The sequence below is a fragment of the Ambystoma mexicanum genome, chromosome 1p (genome assembly GCF_040938575.1).
Source record: "Ambystoma mexicanum isolate Mex_15411 chromosome 1p, UKY_AmexF1_1, whole genome shotgun sequence".
NCBI classification, from domain to species: Eukaryota; Metazoa; Chordata; class Amphibia; order Caudata; family Ambystomatidae; genus Ambystoma; species Ambystoma mexicanum.
The window spans coordinates 516,370,031-516,395,607 of record NC_090921.1 but is presented as its reverse complement, the minus strand read 5'-3'; the positions used below and the strand labels follow the sequence as shown (position 1 = coordinate 516,395,607).

The 25,577-nt window shown below is 46.3% G+C and overlaps 1 protein-coding gene across 3 annotated transcripts in view; it reads right to left on the bottom strand.

The window, feature by feature from the left end:
• Positions 1 to 24,748, bottom strand: part of LOC138574155 (HAUS augmin-like complex subunit 8) — a 414,120-nt gene extending 389,372 nt beyond the window's left edge. Inside the window, exon 1 of one of the 3 annotated variants that reach the window (XM_069649390.1) lies at positions 24,433 to 24,748. In XM_069649390.1, coding sequence (XP_069505491.1) covers positions 24,433 to 24,512 — 80 coding nt within the window. In that variant the 5' untranslated portion in view covers positions 24,513 to 24,748. The remainder of the gene's footprint in view (positions 1 to 24,432) is intronic. The other 2 variants (XM_069649391.1, XM_069649392.1) reach the window with 2 other exon arrangements.
• Positions 24,749 to 25,577: the final 829 nt, after the last annotated feature.

Genomic DNA, 25,577 nt, shown 5'->3' with positions numbered 1-25,577 from the left:
AGGGGTAGGGTACTAGATGGTATTCGTACCCTAGTGCACTTGCAAGGCTGAATGGAACCCCTGGGGAAAGATGACGGGTCACGCAATGCACAGGCACCCCAATAACAGAAAATGACGTGCAAGCGACCCCTCGTAGACCACGTGCGTGTAAACAAAAACACGCACTACGCTGTGGCACCCAGAAACACAATAATGAACGTATGCGTGTCACACGCAGCCTACAATGACCTCTGAAGGGGTACGCGACACACGGGGCAAGCACTGTTGGAAAATAGGTGCGCAACTCACCGTCTGCCTGGAAAAAGTGCGTGAAGTACACGCGTTGGCAACACCCCCGCCAAAAGAAGAATTGTACGCTGTCTGAGGAGACAGGACTACAGGAGAAGTGAACACTGTCTGAGGGAACAGGTCCAGAGAAAAAGAGAAAAAAATCAAATCTGACAGAGGTAACAGGGAATACGAACTCGAAACGCTGTGAAGTAATTCGCGTGTGAACCGACAAGAAGTACAGATTTCACCCACTCGCTCTCCACGATAAGCACGTACAAGGAAATGACGTCCTACATGTACCTTTTAAACCGGACCACACGTCCAACGTCACTTCCGCGTATACGTGCTAAGGACCTATTACAAGTGCTGATACTAGGACGTGCAGTTCACGTCACAGACGCGCCTGCGCTGTAAGGGCCTTTGGTCCAATGGATTCGCGTACCCAGCCAATACGCGTGTGGTACCTGGAATACACGCACCCAGCCAAAACGCGTGTGAGACTTCGCACGCACCCCTGGAATACACGCACCCAGGACAATCGCGTGTGAAAACACCCGCGAGCCCCTGAAATACACGCACACGCTGCCCCAGGCCCGATCGCGTGTGAATCTTCTCACGCACCCCTGACATACACGCGCCCAGGACAATCGCGTGTGAAAACACCCGCGAGCCCCTGAAATACACGCACACGCTCCCCCAGGCCCGATCGCGTGTGGGCCTTCTCGCGTGTGTAGGACTTTGGCGCACATTTTTTTCCTGCGCAGGGACGCTACCGCCTGCTTTCGTGTGGCGGACATGTATGGGCCTGTGCGCGTCTTTGGCCGTGCGCTGTTTTTCCCTATTCGATTCCATGAATACGTGTTGTAGGCGAGCGTGTGGGCGTTCTGCGCACTTGCCTCCTGTACTTCCCTCGTGACGCCCACATTTTCACGAGTTGTTCCCCATTCTGCGTGTGGCGCCCCGTGTTACGCCTACTTTTGTTCTGTGCGCCGCGCTATGTGCGAATTCGCTGTGGCCTTATCGCACAGCGTTCGATGACCTGTGCGCCAGCGTGCGCCGCGCACTTTCTCAGCGCACATCCCACATTTCGCGCGTGCCCGTGCTTCCATGAATGGATGTGCGCTGTTTTCTGTGCGATTTTCTGCGATTTTTTCTGTGCCACTGCGAATCGCACGTTTTCGCACGCGTGCGCCGGTTTTTCCGCGCACATTATTTCCATGAATCGGCCTGATAGTGCGTAATAGAATCATACAAATTTTGGATTAGTTTGGTGTAAGGATTTTTTTTATGTCTCCAAAGTTTCATGTTTCAGTGGGGAACGATATCTAGGAGGCTCGAGTGTACACACCACAGTGGTAAAAATACCCTTGGAGGTAAAATCAGAGAAAAACAGAGATATATATAGGCAAGATATAATGTTTGTGTGTGTGGATATGAATGTGCTCAACTCTGCATGCTAAAGGGGGAACAAAGCCTTTTCAAGGTGCAAGTCTTTGGTGTAAATAAACTTCTGACACAATCTACATGTGACAAGTGATATTGTTTATGATTTTACTGGGTTCCCTAAACATGCGCTAGGTCTGGGAGAGGGGTTACAGTCAGCCCAGGGTCTATCATATTTATAAAGAGAAGGTGTGTCTTATCATAGGGCTATATTATAGAAGGTATGCCCACCACTAAAATTACCACCAAATAAGATATCGCTAAAATTACCACAAAAACAAGATACCAAATAGGATAATACTAAACCACCAGCGAAGTAAGCAAACACTAAATTACTGCCAAAGTGAGGTAAGGCCGATATACCACCAAAATACTAAATACTGCCAAAATACCACGATACTAAAATACAGCCAAATCAGGTAATAGCCCCAAAGGCAACATTTCTTACAGGCAGAACCTTCCTCTGCCTGCAACAGTGATGATAAATATGAGAAGAAGGTTCAAGACATTTCACAGTCTCTTGAGAACACACAGGTGGAACTAGCAGGTGCAGCTGACAAAAATAATGATTTACTTAAGGCTCCTTATGATCGTGAACCTCCTCTAATTCAGAAAGGCTTTTTAAGTATGCACAAAACTCTTTTTAAACCGATGTCGGATACCTCCTTAATGGCACCGGTAGTGGTAGTATTGGCAGAACTCAAGAAAAGAGTTTGTCTATCACAGGGTCCTTCAACACCAATAAGTGCTAGAGGGGAGGGGGGTGGGGTTTGGATAAGGTGGGGTTTGGATAAGGTCTACTGCCACAAATTCCTGCGCTCTGATATTGTAGTCCGTGAGCAAGGTAATTAACAAATCTCAAGACACAAGGAAGAGTTACAGGGTACTACTAACTTAGGACTCGGGGTGTTTGAGGCTGTAGAAAGTCAGGCACATAACCCAGGAGCCACACATGTGCTGAAGTCCTACTCTCCCACATCAGCTCCCTACATACGTTCATGAAGCATCACAAATCGCCCCTACTCCTGAGCTACCAACCCCGGAAGACCTTATGTCCTCCGAAATTATATTTGTGGTCCTAACCTGGATACTAAATCTTTTAGATAAAGGGCATGATAGGACCCATCTGGAGTTACAAGAATTCAGATATATCTTGGTGGACATAGTTGCTAAACTAAGTAGAATGGAGGGGTTTGTATGCGCTCAAGAGACACGCCAGGCCCTTGAAGTAAAAATATTTAACACCTCACAATCTAACAAAAAGGCTCAAAGTAGGCAAACTTCGCATCTAACTACATGTGATAGAGACATCCAAAAGAATACTCCTAATAACACTCAGTGGGGGGGGTGGGTGGGAGATCTTACGCAGAGGGTCTATGTCATGGCCTAGCCGATCAGAAGCATGATAACTGTGAGGAATACACAAAAGTAAGAATTGCAGTGAAACATAACACGGTCAAGATTGATCAGCTGGAGTCCATAATTAAATCCAATCAGGAGGTCTTGGGTGATAATTTATCTGAAATCTCCTGATACCAATCAAAGGGACGAGAAACACAATGATAAGGGTAATCCAAATAGCCCCTCCGTACTCCTAGAGGTCATGGAATGGAACAAGAGGCAACAAATGAACAGTACAACGTGGCATATTAGGGGGAAAAGGACAATCTGGAAGAAAATACCCCATATAGACATTTTACATCCTGTCGAAAAAAGAAAACGTTAGCTAGGGCACTGAAGAGAAGAACTTTAAAACAAACAGCTGTGGCAGAATGGTAAAACAAAAACAATAAAAAAATTAAAAATAATTAAAAAAAAAAAAAAACATACCCCTAACAAAAATAAAAAAAATTAATTCTAATATAAAAGATATTTGCTATTTATCTTTAGAAGAATGAGATTTAGATCTGACTCAACTCAATGAGGAGAGTAAAAAGGCATTGGATTTAAAGGGAAATTCGCCTAAAACAAAAGGAGATCGAGGGGAGTACAAAACATTTTTTCTTTTTAAAAGAAAAACAAGGGCCATTTGATATCAAGGACACAAAAATTAGTGTGGGAGAAGGTACTGATTGCATCAGAATTCCGTGAGAGGCATCCATTGAAAGAAAAAGTAAAACCTATACTAGAAAAGGAAGGAAAAAATGTCAGGCAGATAATGGGGAAAATTGATCACTAACGAAGCTGCTGTCCCACAGGAATGTGAAGAGGATGCGGTTTTGGTTGAAGCAACAGGCAAACTAGAAAGTGGTGGGGCTATGGAAGGATATGGAGAAGCTGCAGATTCTCTTTCCAATGCTATAAACCACAAGAGGAAAATAAGAGAAAATATTCTAAAAACAAACAAAAAAAAACAATACCAAAAGGAACAACATTATAAGTGATGACATCTATGTTAGGGGATCAAAAGAGGGAGTGGGTGCCCAACAATTTTTCACTAGAAATTTTCAAAATACAGGAAACCCTTCTCCCGTGGCTCCTAATATCTCTGGGAGTAAGAGTATTTCTAATGTTCAGAAGACATCTGTTGGACGTGACCCTAGATCAAATAGTGTTGTGACACTGAGTAGCAAAGTTCAACAGAGTGATAGTGAGGGGGAGAAGGTGGGTGAGCATGAAGTAAACAACCCCAACATTACTCCTAGTGAAGATATACAGGTGTTGGTCCAACAAGCCCTGCTTAACCTCATTCAATTCCCCAATAACAGTGGTCCCCTACAGTACAACATCTGGTGAAGGAAAGCTGGAGGGAGAGGGTTTAAGAACTGTTCCACTCCTATCAGAAAGAGAAAAGGGGCAGTCCTCTTATAACACAAAGGATAGGGAAACTAGAAGTCTCCCCACACAAGTTTCAGGGTGTAAGGAAGGGGGTGAAGGGGAGTCATGAGGATAGATATACCAGTTGGGAATGGAAGTAAGAACATATAACCATTCCTCTATCCCACACTAGAAATAGTCCTGGGGAAAGAAATCAGAGAATGTGGCTTTGGAACTACTGCGTGAGGCGAGGGCTCACGCTTTGAAATGGAAATCAGAGGCAGGCAGAACATATGCTGAATATGAGGAGTGGAAGGAAGGAACATCTGGAGGAGAAAGTTGAGAGTATCGGAAGACAGAGGGAGAGACAAAACGAGTATAGAGATCAATCCACCATCCATAAAAGAGAACTTGAAGAGGTGTTGTGGAGACAACCACACCATACTGATGGGTCCACACTCCCTAAAATCAATGGAGGATACTGTCCCTATTTGGTGAAATTCCTCGCCATTCCCTTATTTCTTCAGGGGACTTAAAGCTAGTGGACTTTATCCACCCCAAAAGATTTGATTATGTGAGGATAATTTTCCACTTGCGAACCATATACGAACTGGTACTCTCCGAAGCTGCATCATTCAACAGATACAGATATGATTTGTTGAATTACAGCCAAGGTTTTCTGAAACCAAGGGGAGAAGGGCAGAGGGAGACCCCTAGAAATATGCAACCTAATAATCCTGAACAAGCTGGGGAATCTCGAAAGTCGGAAGGGGGGGGGGGTGGCACTAAGGACCCGGTGGTGAGGTGGCTGTCTCTGACTTTGCGAAAATCTATCGCCAAACGTCTCCTAGTCTGTGCAAGAGGTTAGTATGAGGTCTTGGAACTCCAGGGGATCTTGGTTCCTATGAAAATCTTCTGAATTATTCTCCGTTATATCTGAATGCTCCTTTTTATGCATTCAAGAAACTTGGGCGACTTCCTCACTATCGCTTGACGGCTTTATGACATTTCAAGAACTAGCAACCAAGAAACTTAAAGAAAGATTGTCTGGAGGGCTTTTGATTGCCGTTAGAACAGACCTGGAGGGGAAATTAATTAAAAGTTTTAATTTTAATAAAGGCTGCATTGCAGTACTGTTGGACCTAAAAGTGGGCAAGAGCTCCCTGTACATACTGATTATTAATATATATATTGGTCGCCCGATAATGACCTGAAAGAGAATTTAGCACTTATAGACCTTGTTATCTTAGAATGCCAAGAGCTAGGCTCAGAACTGAATATCATCATGGCTGGAGATCTGAATTCGGATTTGGGGGATAGAAAGAGGAATCAATGCGTTAGATCGTAGTGCAAACGTGGCATTCACAGTGAATGTTTTTGAGAAAGTAGAGATGGAACAATCTAGGAAACGCATGCAGGGAGAGAAGTGGTACCAATTCTTCAAAAATGGGGGTAGATACTGTGTAAACGAACAACTAGCATCCTCTCATGACCACTTTACATGGACTAATGGAACATTGAAGTCAACTATTGATTATGTCTTTGTGACTAAGACATTATTAGATCTAGTAAAAGAATGTATTCTAATCCCTACCTCAAAAAGGGATCATAACATTTTTTAAATGTCTTTCCTATTCTAGACTACTCATTCTAGTGGTATGCACTTCCCTCACATGTTAGCATTTAAGTAATAGGATTTCCTGGCATAAGTGAAACGTTGAAAAAGTAAATGTTATATTTAAGCAGGACTTTGAGGCTTCGGAGTGGAGTAAGAAGCGAACCCTATAAACACAACGCATTTGAGCATTACGTTGAAACAATACTAAATAAGGTACCCGGCCTAAGCAGAACAAACATGGAAAAGGGGAAACATACACATACCTTCTGCGAAGAAATGAAGGTCTTGAAAAAGGTAAGGAAAAGGGAAATTAGACTGACACGTAAAAATCCCCTAGCGAGGGAGGCCCAACTGGCCTTCATTGATAAAAACATTAAAAATAAATGGAAAAGTCGGGTAAAAAATATCTGTGTGACATTGTATCAGAGAGATGTTGAGGAAATGCTTAGATCCCTATCGGATCATACATCAAGGACGTTCTGGGCTTTAATTAATAAGGTGGGGGGGTTTCAAACTAGAGTTCAAACAGTATCCATTCGACCGTAGGTACGGGAGGGATACTTTGGAAAGCTCTACTCCCCCTCGAAAATCGGAAATGGTCCATACCCATCCACATACATAGCTGTTCTTGGAACATCCCCTTTACGCAGGCAGACATTATAAATCTGATCATTAGAGCATCATCATCTCACTCTCCTGGCCCTAATCTACTTTCAAACGTGGTACTGAACGGGAATCCCCAATTATGGACTAAACTTCCTTATGTGTTATTCAAAGACATATTTCTTACCAGATCCATTCCTGAGAGTTGGCATCTAGCTTATATTGTGCCCATCTAGAAGAAGAGGATAGAGGCTGTCTGTCCAACTACAGACCTATCGCCATTCTAAATGAGGACTCAAAGATCTTTGCTGGCTTGATCCTTGGACATATTCGGGACTGGATGGATTTGCATAACCCTCTGCCTATTTTTCAATTTGGATTCAGACGTAAGTAGTGTCACACCTTGGGGAACATGGCGAGTTTGGGATCGCTGGCGTCGCGGTACGCCATTGAATGTTCCACCACGACTTTCCAAGCGCGGGGTGCGGGACTAGCTTTCTTTGCGTCGCGTACGTAACCGGTAGCACTTATTCTCCTGCTTCCGGGTTACGAACGCGTTGCAACGTTTCCTTGGTTCTTCCTTGGTTGCCTGCGCTCTGTGTTTTCCTTCCTTGCATTTTTTCCCGTTTTGGCTTGCTCCCCCTCTCCCGCTTAGCCTCCCTCTGGTTCTGCCTTTCCTTCCTCCAGCACTTTCTCTTGCCTTCCTGCCTCCTCTCGCTCGTAGTTCCCCCCCCCCCCCCCCCCCCCAGAGTTCCTTCCCGTTATTTTTCAGACTTCTGTCCGTCTCTTTCCTTCGCTTTGCTTCCGTTTCCTCCTGGCTTACTCTCTCTTCCTCTGTATTTCCCGCTTCCACAGGCACCCTGACCCCAGCCTGTTTACATTTCTGTCTCAGCCTCCCGATCTGTGTCCGCATTGATTTCCTTTGTATCGGACCAGGCCCGTTTACTGGACTGCCTTTGCCACCTAAAGTGCTCCCTCTGAACTACCCACGTGGATGCCTTGGATCTTCTCCTACCGCACACGACTTCATCTTGGTTTCCGAGGACTTCAGACTTCTCTACTACAGCCTGAGGAGATCATCTGGTTTTTTTTTGTGCCTTTGGCTCCCCCCCCCCCCCACTTCTGCTGACGGTCACGGGGGAATCATCCACCGCCCCACCTATACGGTGGCACTGTGGCGTCCTTCCGTGGTCGTCCTTATCTGCATAAGAAAGGAGAGACCCGGAATCAAAGAACAAAGGAAACCCAGGACAAAAGACAAAGGTGAAGAGGAAGGGGAGGGATTCGAGACGGAGACCTCTTTTGAGGAAGAGGACATAGCCGACCCTTGTGACAGTTTGCAATGCCAAGACATCAGCATGGCGACACCTCAACAGATTCAGGAACTCATAGCCGCCGTTCAGAATCTGAACTTAGAGGTACAGAATTCAAAAAGTGCCAACGCCGCCTTACAGCAGCGCCTGACAGAGAGAACGCTCTTTGACAGATCTACCTCCACTCCCTTTGGTGTCTGGCAAATTCGATGGCTCACCCAAGAGGGTCAAAGAATTCTTGGACGCTTGCAACCTTCACTTCTCATTTAGTGCTCAAACCTTTGCTTCGGATCACGCCAAAATTGGGTTTATGATTACCCACATGACTGGCAATGCCCTTGCTTGGGCTACCCCTCTTGTTAATCAAACCAACCCTGTTCTGCAAGACTACAGTGCCTTCAAGACCTTGCTACAGCAGACATTTCTGTGTACCGAGAGTACCTCCTTAGCATCAGAAGATCTACTTGACATTCGCCATGGCAATTCGGATCTGCTTACCTATATAACAAACTTCAAACAAGTCGCAGCAGAGGCAGGATGGCAAGAGCAAGCCATTTTCAGACGTAGTCTAAGGGAAGACCTTAAAGACGAGTTGGCCCGGATAGCTCGCCCTACAACCTTTGATGATCTTGTTAGTGCTACCCTTCGCATCGATTTCCGTTTGACAGAGCGTCGGGCTGAGAAAAGGAAATCTAAACCCTATGTGTCTCCTTCTGTGGAACCCCTTCCTCCCGTTTCTTCATCTTCCTCGCGATCTAACCGAGAAGAACCAATGCAGATAGGAACCACTCGGGGTCCTCTTACTCCTGAGGAACGTAAGAGGCGCAGAGAAGGGAGTCTGTGCATGTATTGTGGAGCTTCTACTCATCTATTTAGGGATTGTCCAGATGTCCCTCCCAGACGGTCGGGAAACGATCGCCCTCGGTAAGTGTCAGGACTCACTTCCGAGGGGCCTCTGCAAGTCCTTATGTCACCCTCTCCGTATCTTCCCCAAAGATACCTGAAGATGCTTGTCTTATGATTCTCTCAGTGACCCTACTTTTGGCCGATTCCGAGATCCAGTCTCAGGCTCTATTGGATTGCGGTGCAGCCGGCAATTTCATGGATACTCATTGGGCTGCACAGAAGGGTGTGACTCGCATCGCCAAGAAGGAAGACCAGAAAGTGGAAGGTGTAGACGGCGAGCCTTTAAGCTCCGGCTTAATCACTCACACTACTGAAGAACTCGTCATGTCCATACAACAACATACCGAAAAGATCGCCTTTGACATTATCCGTGCTGCTCATTTTCCCCCGATCCTTGGTATAGGATGGTTACGGAAGCACAACCCTACTATAAACTGGAGTAAAAACCTTCTTAGCTTCCAATCTGCTACCTGCAAAGTGGAATGTCTGCCCGGACCCCAATTTGAAACAGTTAAGACTGCAAGCAGTTGTGAACCCAGAGCAGTACATTGTCTGCCCAATTACCTATTGGAGTACACGGAGGTAGTTACCGAAAAGATACCTCTGGAACTACCCCCCACCGTCCGGAAGACTGTTGCATAGACCTCACTCCAGGAGCCTTTGTTCCTTTCTGTCGGATGTTTCCTCTGTCTATAGATGAAAGACGCCATCTCAGAGAATATCTGGACAAAAATCTAGCCAACGAACTTATTAAGCCTTCAAAGTCTCCGGCAGGGCCCCTTTGTTCTTTATTCCCAAGAAAGAGACACAGGAATTACGCCCCTGCATTGACTACCGGAGCTTAAATAAAGTGACTATCAAGGATAGATATCCCATGCCTCTCATAGCGGAGATCATTCAAGCTGTCCAGGGATCCACTGTATTCACCAAGTTAGACCTAAGAAATGCCTACCACCTGCTCCGGGTCCAACCAGGAGATGAGTGGAAACCAGCTTTTCGGACTCCGTTTGGGCTTTTTGAATACCAGGTGATGCCCTTTGGGTTAGTCAATGCCCCTTCCATTTTCCAGCATTTCATGGATCGTCTCTTCTCTGATCTACTGTGCCACACAACCATAGCCTACTTGGATGACATATTGGTGTTTTCTCGAACGCCTGAAGAACACAAGGAACATGTCAGGGAAGTCTTCCAACAACTAAAGGACAACCACCTTTCAGTCAAGCTCAACAAATGTGTTTTCTCAGCCTCCTCCATCTCCTATCTGGGATTTATTCTCTCCATCAAGGGCATCTCGATGGATCCTCGGAAGGTTACTTCGATCCTAAATTGGCCTTCACCTAAGTCCGTCAAAGAGGTACAGAGGTTTCTAGGTCTGGCAAACTTCATTCCAAACTTCTCCCAAAAGTTTTGCCCATCACATCTCTGCTCAAGAAGTCCTCAGTTCCGTTCAGTTGGTCTACAGCAGCCGAAGAGAGTTTCCATCAGCTCACGGAAGCCTTCTGCTCCGCTCCCATTCTGCGTCAGCCGGATCAGAGTCTTCCTTTAATTTTGGAGACCAATGCATCTGCGGCAGCAGTTGGAGCAGTCCTTCTGCAGGTTTACCAGGTTACCGAACATCCCATCTCCTATTTTTCCAAAACTCTCAATGCCAGCCAAAAAAACTACTCGGTCATTGGACGTGAAATACTTGCTATGAAGTTAGCATGTCTAGAGTGGTGACATCTACTTCAAGGAGGCAAATATCCCTTTACCATCAGGACGGATCACAAGAACCTGCAAGTTGTGAGGCAATTTGAGTGTTATAATACTCGTCATGCTAGATGGACGCATTCCTTTGCCCAATTCAACTTCAACATTACGTACATACCAGGTGAGCAGAATATAGTGACGGATGCTCTTTCACGTCGCAGTGATTACACAGCGGAAACTGAAGACTCAAAAGAACTTCTGTTTCCCAGTACCAAGCGCATTGGTGAACTTTCTACGTTTCTCCAACAAGTCAGAGAATCCTCTGGAGGAAAATTTGAGGTGGAACTACACCCCAAGGATACCTCATATGACATTAAGGATGGGTTCTACCTGGTGAAAGATAAACTGTATCTACCTACGTCAGCCCTAAGGAAAACAGCGTTGTCATGGTGCCATGATTCCAAGATTGCAGGACACAGAGGTATCAAGGGTACCCAGGATTATGTACAGAGGCAATTTTATTGGCCTAACATGAAAGAAGACATCAAAGACTATGTCCAGTCCTGTATTGTTTGCCTCCGCAACAAGGTACCACATCAAAAACCGATAGGATTGTTGAAACCTGACACCGTCCCCTACAGGGCCTTGGAATACCATTTCGACTGATTTCATCGTCGAATTACCCTTGTCTCAGGGTTGCACTTGTATCATGGTGGTAGTGGACTCTTTCTCCAAACTGGCTCACTTTTCTCCCCTGCCTGGTGTTCCCTCTGCTACCGAAATGACTGAAGTGTTTGTGAAGGACATATTTCAGTTACATGCAATACCCACAAAGATCATTTCAGATTGTGGTAGTCAATACACCTTACGCTTTTGGAAAACATCTGGTGAAAGATTAGGCATCGAGAGGGCTTTAACATCGGGCTTCCACCCTCAATCAAATAGACAGACCGAACGGCTCAACGGTACCCTCGAGCACTATCTGAGATGTTTTATAAACCAACAACAGGATAACTGAGTCTCTCTTTTGCCCTTGGCCGAATTCTCCTATAACAACTCCACTCACTCTGCTTTGGGTGTTAACCGCAGGTGCAGAAAAATGGGCTCTCACCCACATTCAATTCAACCCCTCTCGATAACCTCCACTAACATACCTTCTGTCGATTCTTCCCTCGCGCTTATCCGAAAGTCTGCCTCCAAGAAGCGCAAGATCGCTACAAGTCTCAGACAGACAAACACTGGAGACCTGTCCCAGGGTGGGAAGTAGGATCCCGAGTCATGCTTTCTACAAGATTTCTACCCTGGTGGGTACATCTCTCGAAATTGTCTCCCAAGTACTTAGGACCCTACAAGATTACTCACAAAATAAACCCTGTTGCATCCTGCGTTTCATACATCCCAATTAAAACCCTTTCAAGAAGATAAGTGGTCTCGTAGTTCTAAGCTCAGCCCTATACCTACTGACACTACACAAGACGAATATGAAGTTGCCCAGATTTGTGACTCGAGGTATCACAGGGGTAGGTTAGAGTATCTGGTACGATGGAAAGGGTACCCCTGGTCAGAAAATTCCTGGGAGCCCAAATCTCATATTAATGCCCCTCTTTTGGTACGTAAGTTTCACGGCTTTCATCCCGGCAAGCCAGGGGGGAGGGGGGGGGGGGGGCGGGCGAGTCTCAGGGGGAGGCATACTGTCACACCTTGGGGAAGATGCGAGTTTGGGATCGCTGGCGTCGCGGTACGCCACTGAATGTTCCACCACGACTTTCCAAGCGCTGGGTGTGGGACTAGCTTTCTTTGCGTCGCGTACGTAACCGGTAGCACTTATTCTCCTGCTTCCGGGTTACGGACGCGTTGCAACGTTTCCTTGGTTGCCTGCGCTCTGTGTTTTCCTTCCTTGCATTTTTTCCCGTTTTGGCTTGCTCCCCCTCTCCCGCTTAGCCTCCCTCTGGTTCTGCCTTTCCTTCCTCCAGCTCTTTCTCTTGCCTTCCTGCCTCCTCTCGCAGTTCTTCCCGAGTTCCTTCCCGTTATTTTTCGGACTTCTGTCCGTCTCTTTCCTTCGCTTTGTTTCTGTTTCCTCCTCTTCCTGGCTTACTCTCTCTTCCTCTGTATTTCCCGCTTCCACCGGTACCTTGACCCCGGCCTGTTTACATTTCTGTCTCAGCCTCCCGATCTGTGTCCGCATTAATTTCCTGTGTATCGGACCTAGCCTGTTTATTGTATTGGACTGCTCCTGCCTCCCGATCTGTGCACGCATTGCTTACCTGTGAATCGGACCCGGCCTGTTTACTGGACTGCCTTTGCCACCTGAAGTGCTCCCTCTGGTCTACCCACGTGGATGCTCTACCCACGTGGATGCCTTGGATCTTCTCCTACCGCACCTGACTTCATCTTGGTTTCCGAGGACTTCAGACTTCTCTACTACAGCCTGAGGATATCATCTGGTTTTTTTTTGTGCCTTTGGCTTTTTACCCCCTTCTGCTGATGGTCACGGGGGATCATCCACCGCCCCACCTATAAGGTGGCACTGTGGCGTCCTTCCGTGGTCGTCCTTACCTGCATAAAAAAAAAGGAGAGACCCGGAATCAAAGAACAAAGGAAACCCAGGACAAAAGACAAAGGTGAGGAGGAAGGGGAGGGATTCGAGACGGAGACCTCTTTTGAGGAAGAGGACATAGCCGACCCTTGTGACACGTAGGTACTGACGCAGGAGGTCTATTGATCCACATTATGCAAGATAATGCCTGGAAGCGCTGGAGTCCTCCTATAGATGTGGCATCAATGGACCTCACGCTAGCTTTTGACCTTGTGGATAGAACAACATTGTGGTCAAAACTGCCTGGGGATGCCACCCCTGTTATTGTCTATTCTTTACTACTTGCATGAGGGCTCAAGAATTAAAATTCGGTTGAATACTGGTGGTGGGCTATCTAAAGATATTACAATCCAGAATGGACTCAGACAGGGGTGTATATTCGCCCCCACAATTTTTGATCTTTCTATCTCGACGTGGGTCCTTGTCTGGAAAGAAAAAGCCTTTGCCCCACCAAAGCCACACTCCCTTAGGCCTCCAAACCCTCTTAAGTACTTTTAGGGAATAGACAATCATTAATTCGCTAAAAGTCAATAACAAAAAAAAACTGTAATAATACGATTGACAGCTAGGAAGAGTCTTATTAAGAACTCCTGGTTCTTAGATCATGAGAAATTGGCAGTCAGGTCTGTAATTAGATATCTAGGCTACCCGTCTTTGGGGACAAGAAAAAGTACAACTGAGGAAAACAGACTATTTGGGAAATTCTCTATTTTGCTGTGTTTGCATTTATATAAAAGTAAGAGTGTGGCCCAATTTTGCTATGGCTTGGAACTTTCCCCTTTTTGGTGGAGACAGAACTAGATAGATCTGAGTCTAGAATTTTAAAATCTATTCTGAGATGCCTACCACAGTGTGTCTCGCTTTCTGCCATTCGATACGAGCTTGTGCTTATTTCCTTGAAGCCACTGGGAGAAGGCTGGGGGAAAAGGCCTTTCTCCCTCTCTACAGCTCCGCTGCAAGGGAGTATGTACCTGCTTGAAGATCCTTCCCCACGGACCTTAGAGAAGAGCTCCAGATATCCATTAATGCTGTAATCTACATTGTTGCCCACGTGGAGGAAGGAAAGCCAAGGACGTGAAATGGCTGTGTTGGTTGCCCAGGCAACCACTGAAAACAAGCCAGGGCCCGGGAACATGCCCGTGGAAATCACTGCCACAGGTCCGGCTGCCGATAGGTTTCCTCAGCCTGCCAGCTCCTCCCCTCCTGCCTTAAGGCAAAGCCGCTGGGAGAAGGCCGGGGGGAAAAGGCCTTTCTCCCGCTCTGCAGCTCTCCGCTGCGCAACAATGCCAGATGGAGTCACCCGCTCTGCCTCGCAAGGTAAGGCTCCCACGTCAAGCCTCATCACCATCCCATTGGGAAAACCATATCGTTGATGCAGAAGATGTACCCCGTATCCAGTCTCCCCCACTTTGTCGGGTGAGAAATACGCGACTCCGCTCGCGCACCTACCCGGCCCCTCCCTTCTCCTATTCACTGAACTCCTTCTACCGAAACAAGCGGTTAGGAGACAGAGGTACCCACCCTTCCCACTATCCCCAGGGTCAGGCCGGCACTAATCTGGGTGTTCACTCACATGCAGCCATTACAACCCCCACCGTGTCACTGACACCAGTCCCCCCCTCCCTACCTCCATAGCACATGCATCATGTCCCCAAGTTGGTGGCCTTGATGGCCTTGATCTGTCTTTGTCTCCGCCTTCCGCCACACCAACAGCCGTTCATCAGCAATCCACAGTGTGTATTTGGTCCAAACCCCTGATGTCGAACACCTCCTGGGTTACGTCGGTCTACACACCTGTTAGCGCTCATGAATTAGCATCACCCCAGACCTCTGCAAAAATCACCCATCTTGCCTCAACCGACCTGGGTAACTATGATGATGAGGACTCATTACAGCTGGCCACATGTAACTCGTCGCAGCCAGCCTACCAACACTGTGTTTGGACAAAATCCAACATTGACTCTATGTCCCCTACTATGACCCTGCCTGTTAACCATGATAGACATTGGCATTCTGTCTATAACATTGGCTCCGGTACCCCGATCTTTGCTAATCTCGGCTTGCACTCGACTAATGTTCCACATGTGCTAAAGCCTGTGTCGTATACTTCTAACCTGTCCACACAAGCCTCTGATGTTAGTACTGTATCTGTGCCCCATGAAACGCCCATGCCTCCACATGCCTCTGATGTTACTACTATGCCTGTGCCCGTGTTCCATGTTGCGTCCGTGCCTCCACATGCCTCTGATGTTAGTACTACGCCTGTGGCCCATGATGCGCCTATGCCTCCACATGCCCCTGATGCTACTACTATGCCTGTGCACCATGATGTGCCTATGCCTTCACATGCCCCTGATGTTAGTACTATGCCTGTGCCCGAGTCCCATGAGGCGCCCATGCCTCTGATGTTACTATGCCTGTGTCCCATGATGCGCCTATGCCTCCACATGCTTCTAATGTTGGTACTATGCCTGTGCCCCATGATGCACCTATGCCTCCACGTGCCCCTGATGTTACCACTATGCCTGTGTCCCATGAGACGCCTATGCCTCCACAGGATTCTGATGCTGGTACTATGCCTGTGCATGTGCCCCATGATGCGCCCATGCATCCACATGACTTTGATGTCAGCACTAGGCCTGTGCCTGTGTCCCCCCTGCTCCACATTCTCCTAATTCAGTCGCCAATAGCCCACAGATGCTCACCCCTCCCGAGACCTTCGCGGGTATACCCCTGCCTACTGCTATTCTTAAGTGTGCTCTGGTCAACGCCTGCTCGCTACCAGCTCATGCTATGGACGTCCATGACCTCATTATTAAGGATAACATTGACCTCCTTATAATTACTGTAACATGGTTGAATGGAGCCTCTGGCCCAGCCCTCACCCTCGCCATCCCAGATGGGTACACCATCTTCAGGCAAGACAGTACCCACCAGAGAGGTCGTAGAGTAGCCCTCATCGCCAAAGAAACCTTCGTAATTAGGGACATTGAAGGGGAGCACGGCCTGAACTATGATTACCTTCTACTCAAAATGAATCTCTCCCACAACTGCACTATTGCAGTCCATATCTTCTATCGAACCCCGGGTCCTATCACAGAATTCCATGAGGCCCTATCCATTCTCTTTCAGACAACTTGAAAAAGATCTTTAAAGTCTTGCTCCTGGGTGATTTAAATCTTGGCCTCAATGACCCTAAGGATGCCCATGCTACTGCCTTGAACAAAGCCGTATCCACTTTAGGGTTTTCTCAAGTCATCTCTGAGCCTACCCATATTAAAAATTGCACATTGAATTGGGTCAGCCGCCACAACTGTTCTGTTCTAATCATGGGAAATACTCCTATTCCATGGTCTGACCACCACTACATTCAATTTGACCTTAATACTAATAATGTGCCCCGCAAGCCTGTGATCCCGCTTCCGCAAGCCTGTGATCCCGCTTCCTGTGGCATTCGCTAGAAGTTCACGTCAACTCACCTCTGAAAAGATCACGCCCTTCCTCATGGTGCCTGCTCTCCAGCCCCCTTTTTCCAACGACCCTGACATTCTCGCCAGTGCATTTAAACTTGTCATCACCCAAGCTGTTGATGCCATCGTCCCTCTTACCCTAAGGAAAGCTAAGAAAGCTAAACACTCCAATGCCTGGTTCTCTCAGGAGCTGCTGGAACTTCGGTCCAAGAAGAGGTTTGCACTCTCAGCCTGGAAAATTAACCCCAATGACGCCACTAAAAGGGCCTTCAAGGCTATCTCGAAAGATTACAAATCAAGGATAACGAAGGCTAAAGCTGTCTCATTTAATTCCAGGATAGCCAATGCAAAATCAGGGTCAAAAGAAATCATCATTTTTAGAGAGTTGGAAAAACCGCCCACTCCACCGTCTACTCTCTTGAAGGACGGAAAGTGGTGTAACAACATTCAATCTGCCATGCTTGATAAACTCAATACCCTGCAAACTAAAATTCTAGCCCATCAAAAGGCGCTGACGCACTTAATAGCCAACTTGCACAGCAACCCGCCTACGGCTACCAATTCTAATCCCTCCACGCCTTTCGACTTTAAGGATATGAGTGAGTCAAAGTAATTGCCCTCCTCAAATCTATTAAACCGTCCAATTGCAAAGAGGATGTCTGTCCAGCTAAGCTTATTAAAGATTGTGTCCCTACCCTTACCCCCTTTCTACCAGCATTCATGAATGCATCCTTCCAGTCTGGCCATGTCCCAACTGGACTTAAGGAAGCTTGGGTATGCATGCTCCTTAAGAAACCTTCCCTTGACCCAACAGTACCAGGGAATTATAGGCTCATTACCACGGTCCCTTTTTTACTAAAATTTCTGGACAAAGCAGTCTACCTGCAAGTCCAAAAATTCCTTCAAGACAACCGTCTTCTCGGCCTTCGGCAGTCTGGTTTCCGTCCACAACACAGCACTGAGACGGCTCTCCTAGACCTGAAAAATCAAATGGACGACCTTAGAGACGCAAGCAAGCCAGTGCTCCTTCCGCTCCTTGATTTATCGGCTGCATTTGACTTGGTGGAAACAACACACTCTGCCACCATCTCTCCATTGCGGATAATTTCTCCCCGAAGGCATGTGCTTGGATCACCTCTTTTCTACAGGAAAGGGCCATGAAAGTCTTCTCTGACTCAGCATGTGCCACTCCAAGTCACATCAGATCCGGAGCCCATCAGGGATCTTGCATTGCGCCAACCATTTATAACCTGTTCACAAGGCCCCTGTTCAAAATTCTGGATGACCTGTGCATCTCATACACTAACTATGTTGGTGAGACGCAGATGCTTATCCCCCTTACGGGTGACTACGAGGCCGACTTAACACCCTCAACTCCATCTACTCCACGCTCCAATCCTGGATGGCAGAAAACTGGTTATGCTTTAACAGCGAGAAAACCGAACTTGTTAATTGGATCACCTACCACTCGGGGTAATTTGGACAAACAATACGGCTCTTTCACCATTGATAATATATCTATTGCAGTGTCCCAAACAGTCAAGACCCTGGGCGTCTACCTTGACTCCAATTTGACTATGAATAGACAGGTTAATGCCATTGCCTCCACCTCGGCCTATTAAATCCAAATTACTCAATGCTGTTAGAGCCTTCATCTCTCAAAAGAACTGCCTCACCATTACTAGGGCAATAAATGGATCAAGACTGGACTACTGCAATGCCTTCCTTGTAGGGACCTCTGGTAAAAAAAAAACTGGCAAAACTCCAACTGGTTCAAAACAACGCCCTTAGGGCCGCCACAGGGATCGCCAGGAAGGACCACATTTTTGAGGTGAGGAGGCAGGTTCATTGGCTTCCCGATAAAGAGAGAATTGTCTTTAAAACCCTCTCCCTCACGCACAAATGCCACTATGATTTGGCACCCCCCTACCTGGTCCAAAGAATAGCCAACCCTTCCTCCTCCAGGCCTATGAGAAAGGCATACACTAACATGATCGCCACTCCCAAGAGCTGGAGACCCACTGTGGCCGTTTCACACTGGAATGCTCTTCCCACACACCTTAAGATGATTGACTCTCATTTAGCCTTCCGCAAAGCTATTAAAACAAGGTTATTTGTTTGATTGTATGATTCTGTACCGGCTCTCACCCTCACACCTCGCCGTATTGTGGCCGGATGCTAGCACCATTCAGGAAGGATCTCTCCCATTAATGTATCATATGCTAAAAATGAAACTTGTTTTTTCACCTCTGTTATGACCACTGTATCTGCAACCAAGAGACTTTACTGTGTTCCAATGTAACGCTTGAATCAAGCTTACGCACAACTTCTTGTAATAGCGCCTCAATGCTTTTGGGCTGAAGTGCACTCTACAAATACAAATGTGTGATGGAATGGCGTAGACTCGCCCTAAATGGGAAGTTGATTACCCGTAAAAAGAACTACATGAAATAATGGGCAAGGGTCTCCTTAGCGATTCACCGGCTTCTGCTTACTTAGGCCGCATGGAAGCTGAATCGCATGAAGTCTTAGATAATTTGGGAGTTCCTCAAGAACTCCTCATTGCCAATCCTATGAAAGAAAAAAAGTTGTTGAAATTCAAAGATTGGAACCAGACGGTGGAAATGGTCCTCAAATCCCAATTGTATGGACATCTTGTCTCAAACATCAAAACAATTGGAACAGAACCTTATTTAGTAAAATTCCTGAATAAGCAATGGAGACAAGACTTCATGCGCTTCAGGTTTAATGTGATGGAAACTGGAGAAATAAAGGACATTAGACATGGAAATGCTGGGATAGTCACTTCATGTAGATTCTGTTACCAGGAAGATTTCCCTGAATGATTGAGGCAACTATTGACAAATGTGCTGTTTTAAGATCAGATCATATCAACAGTTTTAGTAAATACGTCCCCAACATGGAATGATTTGAATCTCCTGTGGATGGTTATGGTGCATGGAAATAGGGTTAAACTGCAGTTGGCAGTAGTAAAATTTATAAAGAATATATGCAGTCTGAATGAGCCAAAAGGTAATAAAAACAGAAGAGAGGGAGTACTAATACAAAACATACAACTCTGAGGTAGAGATCTGTCCCTTAAAGGTTGAATATCTAAGTGTCAGCCAAGATCATGTAGGAAGTTGTGATATATTATTAAAGATGGCCGTCTCAAATTAGTTTTTAATCTGGGAAAAGTACTAAGAATGGCTTAATGGCCGCTTTACGGGATTGTAAGAATGGAAAAAAAAAAAAAAAAAACATGTATTTTATATATGTTTTTTTATGCTGAAACATGAATAGGTATACATTTTATTTTATGTTTTATCATGCTCTAAAGATTGAAAAACGAATTGTTGTGGAAATCAGCTTGTGAAATATGATAAACTGAACTGATTATGTCTTAACTTTTGTAAAGGTTACTGTGTAACCATAAACAAATAAAAAAAAAAAAAAAACAAGGGAGGTAGGTAGCTCCTTAGTTAAAAGAAAAAATAAATAAAAGAACAAGTGTGCGAATAAAAACGCAGAAAATTGAATGGTCTAGGCAGGAGAAGAACTTTCCAGATGATGAGTGAAGCAGAAAGTCATGATTATCTGAACAATTATTGCTCAGTTTCCAGAGGGGGACCCTAAGTTACACTAAGCAATCAGCCCTCTCGAGAAAAGATGAGACATTCTGGAATCCATAATGGGGCAGTATAAGCGAAGAGCGCTGAAAGGCAGGGAAAGTGAAGATCTGGGGGAAGTGGGAGGGGGTGGGAGACCATCAACCCAGACCCCCTCCAACATGAGGGAGTACTCCATTCCGGGAGAGGAGTTTCTCCCTGACCGGACTGGAGCCGAAATATCATCGAATGGTCTTCTTCCAGAGGCGGAGAGCGCGACTAAGCAGCCTCACTCTGCGATTACAAAACTCTCAGTGCCCAGCCTCGTGGCCGCTGTCAAGGGGAGAACAATATGGGATCCGCGGGTCCCTCAGTCAATACAGGGATCTCGATCGTAGAGTTGGACACTGCTTTCAAGGGGGAACTTCCCTCTTCTGACAGTGAGCCCGGGACCCCCAAGCGTCGCAGAAAGGAGAAGGTGGAGCAAGTTAAGTCAGATTTGGCAGACGATATGCTCGATCCATAACTCATAAGACATCTGAGGTCCTTGACGTGGACGCCATGTCCCAAGGTCACAGAGAATAGCAGTGTCGGGCTAGGCATGCCTCTAGACAAAGAGGTGAGGCAGCGCCTCAGGGCGGGATGCACCAAACCCGACCTAGAGGGGAAGGTCATGGACAAGCTTGATCTAGACCCCCAAGCTGCTGAATTTTTTTTTTTTTTTTTTCCGTTGGTAGAGCGCACACCAACTCTTGGGCATCAGGGTGCTTTTTACCAGTTACATGAAGCCTATGGAAGGGCAAAGGCATAGTTCCTTTTTTTCACAGTTATAACTACCAGAGCATAGGTATAGGTGTTATCAAAATTAGTTTACAGACATAATACATTGGAGGCGAACAAAGCCAGAGTGAAAGTGGTGAGGTGGTTAGACTAGGTGAACAGCCAAGTATTTAGGGTTTTGCGGACGATCCAGTAAGATTCTTCAGCTCTCAAAGCAGGGGGGAGGGCGTCCCAGTACTTAGCGGCAAGAAGTGGGAAGCTAGATCCTCCTGCTTTGGTTCGTTTGAATTTGGGTTGGAACCAGCCTCTGGGTGTAGGATGCTCTCGTAGGCCTGCTAGATTGAGCTTAGATCATTTTCTGGGTCAGATAAATTGGGGCTGAGTTGGAGATGCATTTGTGGGTGAACGAGAGTGTCTTGAAGATGATTCTTTCCTTAATGGGTAGCCAGTGGGCAGCTCTGCGGGTGGCAGAGATGTGATCTGTCCGTGGGATATTGAGGAAAGCGCGTAAAGCATTATTTTGGATGGTTTGGAGTTTTTTTTAGGTTCAGGTGCCCACAAAGAGGACATTGCAGTAGTCAAGCAAAGCACCCACCACTGCCCAGGGATTCCTAGTCAATTCATCGAAACTGATGCATCGAAATGCCACACCATCGAAACCAAAGCAACATTTACCAATGCATCGACAGGCTATCTATTACATGTAAAAGTGCTTTTCCATCAAAACCAGTCCATCGAAAATATAAATGGACTGGTTTAAATAGAAATGCACTTTTAAATGTAAAATATAGCATTTCAATGCATTTTTTTGTAACATTAAAACGTCACATGGAGCTGTCCAGGGCTGAAATTTCAGCACTGGCCAGCTCCTTGTAATGTTTTAATGTTTTTTGGTATATTGAGTGGGGGGGGGGTCACCCCCCCAATCCCCACGCCCCCCCAACCCTAACCCTAACCCTAATGTAACCCTTAATCTAACCCTACCTCCAACCCTAGCCCTAATGTAACCTTTAATCTAATCCTAGCCCCAACCCTAACCCTAGCCCCAACCCTAACACTAATGTAACCCTTAATCTAACCCTAACCCTAATGTAACCCTTAATCTAACCCTAACCCCAGTTTCGATTATACCATCAAATTATAATCAATGAAAAGGTAATTCGATGCTAGTGCTTTTCGTTTAATATAATTCGATAGTGTGGCATTAGATGGAATGGGTTTAGATGAATTGACTAGATACCCTGCCCAGGCAATTGTTGGGCAGCGGTTGCAGGATAGGAAGGGTCTGGCAGCATTGAGTAATTTCGTTGTGTAAGCTGCTGCCGAGGAGATGGTGCTTACTTGGCGTGATAGGGAGAGGGTGGCATCAAGGTGGATACCCAGTGTTTTTACTGAGGAGGAGATAGGGAATCACAGATCTGTCGAAGTTGGAGTTTTGGGAGTCAAGTGTTTTTAGGGCAGCTGATGTGATGAACCAACTATTAGAAGTTCTATTTTCTCGTTGAGGGATAGGCCGTGGGTCCCCATCCAGGCTTGGATAGTGGCATATGTGGAACTGAGATAGGCAGAGTCAATGTGGTAAGAACCTGAGAGTGGGAGGTGTATATGTGTGTCGTCGGCATAGTTGCTATTAGCTATGCCGAGGGAGTCCAGGTGTTCAGAGGGGCTTTGTGAAGATGTTATAGAGCGTGGGTGAGACACATGATGCTTGGGGTACCTTGCATCTAATGGGGAAAGGAGACGCACAGGTGCTGTCAGAGAAAACTTTCATCCCTCTTCCTTCGAGGAAAGAGGCTATCCAGGCGGCAGCTTCCTGTGAAAAGGCTGCAGCGGAGTAAAGGTGATGACATAGGATGTTGTGGTCGACTAAGTCGAAGGCTGCGGACAGATCAAGGAGAAGGAGCATAGCCAACTTTCCTTCATCCCTGATAAGAGTCCAGCTGGATTTTTAGGTCGAGTGCAGAATCCGTACCGCGGATCCGGAAGCCCAATTAGCAGATGCCTAGGATCTGGTTGGTTTCTAGATGACATTGAATTTGTTGGTAGGTAGCTCTGTCAAGGATTTTAAAGAGGAATGGTACGGTGGCAATGGGACGGTGTTTATACGGCATGGGGGGGGTCAAGTCTAGATTTCTTCAATAGAGGGAGGACCCATGCTTCCTTGAGGCATGTAGGTACTATGGCTGAGTTGAAGGAGGCATTGATGAATGCCGTGATAAATAGGGCAAGTTCATGAAAGCAGTCTTTCATTAGGGTTGCCGGGCATATATTCCCTTTGAATCTAGAAGGCTTAGAATCAGTAGGATGCGGCACGTTTCTTGGGTGGGAACCTTCTTAAAACTAAAGAGTGGGGCATCAGTGCTGATTTTGATGGGCACGTGCAAGAGTTAAGACTGTTGCAAAATGCACGCTTGTCTGGATTTTCACTTTCAGCTTATCTTTGTGCAATAGGGCAGTCTGAATTTGTGGGCAAGAACCACAAGGATCCCAGAAAGGAAATATACAGGTCCTGGCGACTATTTCAGGACAAGCTCCTGGACCTGGCGTTCCCGCTGGCTGAAGTAATGGACTTAGCCGAAAGGGCCAAGGATACCGGTGCGCCAGTAGACCCCACAGTGTTGGCTAACTGGGCTCAGAGAGCAGTGCGTCTTCTGGGAAACGCAAACTATACAATCACATCAGAACGAAGGAAGTGCCTGCTGCTAAAGATAGACCAGCAACTGGCATCTTACAAAATCGTTCCTGGGGCTCCTATTCCAAAATGCCTTTGCGAAGGAGCTGGCAAAGTACGTTGGCACATTCGCTGCCCTGGATAAGGCACAGGCATCCATAAAGATATCAGAAATTCCAGTTATTAAAACAAGAAATACGGCTTTTGGAAATAAACATAGGCACTGGGGCTTGTATATTTTACAGTTTTGTGCTGGCTGGAGCTTTTGTGTGTATCAATAGCAAGAGGACGTTATGTTTTTTTTATTTGATATGTTATATTATGTTGAAGACATTGTCAATTATGTGCTAAAATCATGGCAACTACATCCTCAAAATATTGTGCGGACTGTGTTGCGATATTCACTGTGGATAAGACCATTTTGACATGTTCTTCTTTTGGCCACGCAATCATGCAAGTCACGCCCCCAAATGAGGCCCTAACCCCTCTCAATTTCTTACCCCACTAAAAGCATTGGTTTTACATGTCCATTTTTACATCAGAAGGGGATACCAACCACACTCCATAGAAAACAACGATCTATATAGAAATGCAATTTGCCGCTCATAGGACAACCTTGCAAGGTGGCTCTGAAACTGCAATAGTCAAAGGGTAGGCGCAACACACAGGCGGAGCACTAGCCCCGCCCTACAGACCCAAGTCACTTACTCTGAAGAGCCATCAATTGTGGGTGTGGATCTCTCTGCGATGGTCGGCACTGGCAGTATGGGTTTCCTTTTGACTGGCATGACGAAACCAGAGGCTAGTTGTCCCCGGCGCTCACTTCTTGCACAAGCGCTACAAAAGAATCCTGAAGGTAGTGTCTAGTTCCCATCCGAAAAAAGCACCATTGAAACTCCCCGCTTCCGAGTCTTCACGTGACTTTGGACACGTTACGTTCCCTTTCATGCACGCTGCGTCACACGCCCTCCTGTCCCACTTGTTGAGCGGAAAGGCAATGGTTGCAGTAGGGCTGGAAACGTGTGTGGTTTCTCAGGCGGATGCATTTTTATATTGATATTTTGTGATACCACTGGCAGACAGATCCGGGCGATGAGAGCTGAGGGAGGTGGCCAAAAACATGGTCGTTTGAAGAGGTCCAAGTCCGACCTATTTTAACACTTCGGTTGGGGCCCCCACAGCCCAGAGAAGAGAATACAAGTCTGAGGAACCCGTGGGGTGCACACACAGTGTTGTAAATGGAAACATATTGGTGGGGGATCCCACAATGGTAGGGTAGGGCAGGATTTTGGGGTGGAGCAGTGCCCCAGGAGGCAGGGTTTGGGGGGTGGGGGGGAGCGGGGAGCTGGCAGTTGACCTCCGATCAAAGGAATTGTCCAAAGTGATAGTTTAAAACGGCGCTATTTCTTTCATGTTGCATCGATTCCAAACTATATATCAATTCAACTTTAAAGGCACTGACGATGCGTTACTTCACTATGCGGATAATAGTTTTGACCAGTGTTGCTGAGTAAATATTCTTTAAAATGCACAATTTACATCCCATTTTATAACAAAAAACATCCCCTTGGGTACTAATCAAACAGGGTGATTTCTGTTCGCCATTAACAAGGTTTTCTTTTACTTGAACCCCACCCGCTGCAGCTCCACTCTGAAAGAAGTGTTTGTTGCATGCCCGTATATTTATTTATTTATGCAAAGGTTGTCGGATACAGATGTCCGACAAACATTGCATAAATAAATTAATCCGGTCGTGGCTGAGGGCTGTAATTTCTTCTGCTTACCCCTTGGTCACCAGAGGAAGTTACAGTGTGCTCGCGGGCGCTTTTTAAAATTCTTTTATTTAAAAAGAC